Source organism: Triplophysa rosa, linkage group LG1 (genome assembly GCF_024868665.1).
Source record: "Triplophysa rosa linkage group LG1, Trosa_1v2, whole genome shotgun sequence".
NCBI classification, from domain to species: Eukaryota; Metazoa; Chordata; class Actinopteri; order Cypriniformes; family Nemacheilidae; genus Triplophysa; species Triplophysa rosa.
The window spans coordinates 23,539,235-23,545,099 of record NC_079890.1 but is presented as its reverse complement, the minus strand read 5'-3'; the positions used below and the strand labels follow the sequence as shown (position 1 = coordinate 23,545,099).

Genomic DNA, 5,865 nt, shown 5'->3' with positions numbered 1-5,865 from the left:
TTGAATCTAATTCCAGTCTGTTTAATTAAGCCACTTTTTAGCTAAGGCTGGCTAATATTCATTAGATTGTCATTAAAATGAAATAACTGATCATTAGCTTTAAAATAATTTGTAATACTCGTATAACTAAGATCAATTAAAGGAGCAATTTAGTTTTGTCCATGGAGTGCCTGGTATGGGCAAACATTTTTTTTTTCATTTTAATATTCGTGATATAATTATTGATATAATTATGTGAATATATTTAATTGGAATAGCTCTCTTTTGTTACTTCTAATTTTAGTTCTCTCACTGTTAAAATCCTGTGAGATTAAGAAACAATTACAAACAATTTGGGAAAATGGTTTTATTAGATAGAACACAGTATTCCTTGAGGATCTAAGTATGATGGGATTTCTCCATTAATTTTTACCTGCTATTCTCAGCAGTTGGCAGCAATATAGGGCTCGAATGGTTTTTATTTTAATGCTTTATAAACAAACAAACATGTTAACAAAAATGCTGATAACTTTAATTAAATGTCTAATGTCTTTAATTAAAAATGTCTTTAATTAGAAAGTCTTTAAGAAACCAACTATACAGCCACACTGCTGCCATGTAGCAAAGTATATGTGATAGGACTTAATATACAAAATCTCATGATACATTTACACATTACATTTGGAAGAGGCTTTTGTCCAAAGTGACATACTGTACATTAAAGTTACACATTTTATCATTATGTGTGTTCACTGGGAACAAAACTCACTCTGAGCCGCATATACATGGTTTGAGGCAGATTCATTAAATTTTGATTACTGCTGGAACAAGGAATGTTTTAAATTAAACACGGAAGGCAAAGAAATGAACAAATCAATAGTGTGAACATTTGGTGTCGTTGTGTTGTAAAGAGATTTACGATACAAGAGGGACGTAAAATAATTTAAATTAAAACCAAATAAGCCTTTCCAAGTCAAAGTGATGGGCATTCAGGGCACATTTTTCCAAAAAACACTGATTTATGGGCAAAAGGACTGATGTGTTAAACTGTATTTGGGTAAAATGACAAACTAATATATAAATTGGCAAGCTTACAAGGATAAAAACTAATTGTCATACTCTCATTTATTTCCATAGACGATAATGGGCCCTCCAATTCAAAGGCTTTGGCAAGAGTGCAATGGAAACTACTCGGTAAACTCCCAATTAGCAACATTTTGTTTAAGGGACGTGAAGAGTGGTATGATTTCAACAATTTAAAAGCTATTCTGGAGAAAATCCAATGACATTGAAGACCGTGCAATACAGAGAAATGTAGCTCTAATTCTAAAGCATTGAAATTTAAAAGGATAATCAAACAGGATATTAAACAGGCAATGGGGAAATCCACCAATGTTATTATAGTTCTTGAGAAAAGCCCACGTATAAAAAATAAATTCCTATTTCTGTTATGAATATAAATGGAATGCTTTATTTCTCATCTTCTTGTCTGACTAGTACACTTCTGCAATATGTGATAGTTACAACAGCATGTGACTGGAGTACTCACATTTATATATAATGAACAATGCATCTAATCTATCACACAAAGACCTTTGTTCTTGATGCAGGTGCTTTGAACAGAGCAGCCATCTAAATCTCTAGAGGTTTGTTGCCTTTTGCATGATGGTATTTTGTCCATATTCAAATCAAGGTTGAGGACCCCATATTATAATGCTGGAAATCTGCAGCAGTTGAAGACTATATGGACAATAAATGCATACAGAAGGCTGATCATGCTGATAAGAGAGTCATGAGGATACAGAGTAAAGGCTATGCATCCATTTGATGTGTTAATGTTTGGTAATTTTAGCTCTGTTGATGCAGGCCTGTTTTAAGTGCAGTACACACAAAGACTTGTTTATTAGGACATTTTTTTGGTAACACTTCGGTATAGGGGGCAATTCTCACTATTAATATTTGTTATTAGCATGCCTGTTATTGGCATATTGGCTGTTTATTAGTACTTATAAAGCACATATTCTGCCTTACTAGCTAATAAGCAACAAATTAAGAGTTTATTGGGGAAAAAGTCTTAGTTAATGGTTTGTTAATAGCGAGAATTGCCCCCTATTCTGAAGTGTGACCCATTTTTTTAAAAGAAATTTGCATTATCATGGCTATTGCAGACAACATAGTACATGAAAAAAGAAAGCTGTTTATAAAATTACATTAATCTTGTTAAAAAAATACAATTTATCATTTATATGCCCTCTATTGAGTAAGTGTGCAGAGTCTGATTTTCCCTGGGTTAATACTAAAATAAATACAATTACTGTAAATTGCTGATGGCCAATGCATTCTTATGTACACACTGCCCTCTTTTGGTTGAACTTGAACTATAAAACACAACGATGCTACTGTTAGCTACTGTATATAAATATATACAAAAGACCAAAACCATTTATAAAATTAAATGGCATGCAGCAGAATCTATTTCTGAAAAAGTTATTTATGACAAAAATCGAATATTACAATAGAAAACAAAAATATTAGATATTTTTAGGTCTCAATTGTTCAAATATATAATAAGATGGCATTAGAATTTAAACACACACCCTGAAAGTCCAAAGACCGTTTCCTATGATATCAGAAAGTTGTTTTCATTGCTGAGCAACACTAGATATGATAAATAAGATACAAAATCCTGTTCATCTTAAATAATTAAGCACAATATATTAATTTAATAAAGGAGCAATGTGGAGATTTTAGTGGCATCTAGTGGTGAGGTTATTCATTGTGTAAGGTCTTTATACACCTCCGAAAGTGAAGACATAGTTATGTATTATATTGCATTTCTGTTAATTTATCCTCATAAAAACACACTGGTCCTTTAATACAGTATATATATATATATATATATATAGTTCACCCAAAAAACTTTTAAATGAGTAAATGATGACATAATTTTCATTTTTGACTGAATCCTGCATTCATTTATGATGCACTCTCTGATGTGTTAGGAGGCTTCTCTTGTCTTTAAAAGTCTTCTTACACTCCGAGCAGACGTAGGGTCTTTCTCCAGTGTGAATGCGCTCGTGCACTTTGACTTGTGATATCTGTTTGAAGCCCGTTCCACAAATGGCACAAGAATAAGGCTTTTCACCCGTATGTACTCTCTGATGTATCCTGAGCTCTGCAGTCCTGCGGAAGCTCTTTCCACACTCAGAGCAAGAATGAGGTCTTGCTTCATTGTGGATATTCTGGTGCATTTTCAAGTCAAATGGCCGCCGAAACCCCTTTCCGCATACGATGCAAGAATAAGGTCTCTCATCGGAGTGAGCACGCTGGTGATTTTTCAGCAAATATAAATGTATGAAGGCCTTACCGCATTCAGGACAGCAATGGTGCTTTTCTGTCCTGTGACACCGCTGATGGTCTTTAAGTTGACAGAAAGCACTAAAAGTTTCAATACACTTGCTACAATGGAACGGTTTCTCTGCTGATGGAGGTGGCTCATGCTCTTTAAGTCTCCGACTGTCACTGAATGTCTTTCTGCACACAGAACATCGATGAGGCTTTTCTCCTGTGTGAATGCGCTGATGCGCAATCAAATTTGCATGTCCCTTAAAGCGCTTTTCACACACAGAGCATGTGTAAGGCCTTTCTCCGGTATGAACGCGCCTGTGAACCTTGAGTCCACCCAGCTGGCAAAACGTCTTTCCACACTCTGTGCACTCATAAGGTTTTTCACCAGTGTGAGTGCGTACATGAACTTTCAACGCTCCAGATGTAGTAAAGCTCTTCCAGCATTGTGTGCAGACGTAAGGTCTCTCTCCAGTGTGAACCCTTTTGTGTGCTTGTAGATCTAAAAAGTTATGAAAGCCCCTCTGACATTCAGAGCATTTGTGTTGTTTTTCGCTTTTATGAAGTCTCCGGTGATTGGACAAGGATCCTGACTGGGCAAAACGTTTACCACATTCAGAACACTGGTATGGTTTTTCTCCCGTGTGAATACGCAGATGTACTTTGAGTTCAGAGGATGTGAAAAAACGCTTGTCACATTCAGGACAAACATGAGACCTGATTCCTGAATGAACAGGTTGATGTCTTTTCAAGTGAACTGATGTTCTGAAGTTTTGTTCACATTTGAAGCAATGATGGCCTGACCCGTCTGAACGGATCCCCTTTTTTGAGCACCTCCTTTTATTTTTACCTACATGATTTTCTGAGTAGAAAAAGAAATGGACATGTACAGTAGAATGCAGTAAGCACAACAGAACGTTTAAAATGATAGCCTTCCTTTTTATTTACCTTGCTCTTTTGGTATGTCTGTGGTTCTTGTATCATGAAAAGGTGAATCACAGTTGTCTTGAGACAGGTCAGGGGCTTCCTCAATCTCTTTTATCAACTCCACACAACTGTCAAACAGATTTGGGTGACCAGAAGAAGGTGGGCTTGGATTTGACTCCTCGTCTCTCAACGTATTCACTGCGTAATATGAAAATATATTTATACAACAACATTAAAAAGCTGCTTTCAAAGTCATATGTACATTATTAATTCTGTCACAGGCACAGTCTGAATTACTCACAGTGCTCCTGATGTCTGGATGCATTTGTTAGTATCTCGATTGCCTCCAGAAGAGAATCCATGTCGGGTTTTACTGTCCACCAGCTAACAAAGTACATAAATTGAGTTTTAAGCAGGAGGAATTCTGACCGCAAACATAGGGTCAGAAAATACAGTCATCGCTACAGTATATTGGTAACTTAAAATGAACATGACCCGAAATTACAAATGAAAGTACAGTAACGTTACATACACATCACATTCACATACCTAGACCACACTGATGATGTCCATGCAAATAAATTACACCAACAGTCCGCAGACACGACGTACACAATGGTCGATTTCCCATCGGCTGTAAGAGAAAGTGTTTTAAGTAATGTACATTTACTTCCTACTTCCGCATGATGGAGGCTTGTCTGTAAACCTGTTGGTTAACTGCTTTTGTTCAGGTGCAGTGCCAAACTGCCTTTGCGTATGGTATTCACTTTATTTATTAGATATAAGAAAACGCAGGATTTCTTCAATTGTTGTACTTTAGAATGCTATATGGGCTTTTTGTTATACATTAATTAAACAAAGAAACAGTGCATAGATTGAATAATGTTATAAACAGTTCTTGTAATCTCTCACTGTCTATTAAACATGGTCCCCTTTTGTACCCAAGGTGGTGGCGGTAAAAAAAAAAACGGGTTGCTTTAGCAACACAAGATCATTTTGTACCAACATAGAAAATGCTGCTGACGCGAGCTTTGCCTGCAGGGGGCGTTTCATGGCTCACAAAAAAGTCAAAATTTCCCTTTTTGGAGAAAGTTTTTTTATGCCAAATAAATTAACGGTATTGTTATAATACGTGATATGTTATAATACGTAATATGTGTCATATAAAAACAAATCAGGCGAATATAAACAATAAAATAAAACGTGAAACGATTTTATTAAAGAATTAGTGAGGGTATTGCTCAGTCTTTTGTGCAAAATTATGAAGAGATCTGAAATATAAAATAAAAATGTGAATATAAAATAAATAAATAAAACGTATCATGTAATCCATTTTAAAACTTTACAGTTATAAAATTAAACTGTTTAAATAAATATAAAATAATAATAGAATAAATAAAGTTCATTAAAACGTTTTTCAAAAAGTGATTTTTAAAAGTGAAAAGTGACTTTAAAAAGTGATTTTTTTTAATGTATGTCGCGAACGATGCAAAATATATATATATTTTGCGTATGAGCTATTTTGAATTATGATTTTTATTCCAGAAATCATACATGTACTCGCGTCGTGATCATGACAACCATCGCCATCAGCCCCTTTGTTGAGCAACCGTC

The 5,865-nt window shown here is 35.0% G+C and overlaps 1 protein-coding gene across 1 annotated transcript; it reads right to left on the bottom strand.

Moving 5' to 3' along the window:
• Nucleotides 1–1,006: 1,006 nt before the first annotated feature.
• On the bottom strand, nucleotides 1,007–4,910 carry LOC130554506 (zinc finger protein 664-like). Its single transcript, XM_057334215.1, has 4 exons — nucleotides 4,801–4,910; nucleotides 4,553–4,635; nucleotides 4,273–4,449; nucleotides 1,007–4,186 (listed from the first exon to the last, which is right to left on the bottom strand). The coding sequence occupies exons 2-4, from the start codon at nucleotides 4,611–4,613 to the stop codon at nucleotides 2,952–2,954; spliced, it is 1,473 nt and encodes a 490-aa protein (XP_057190198.1). The 5' UTR covers nucleotides 4,614–4,635; nucleotides 4,801–4,910; the 3' UTR covers nucleotides 1,007–2,951.
• Nucleotides 4,911–5,865: the final 955 nt, after the last annotated feature.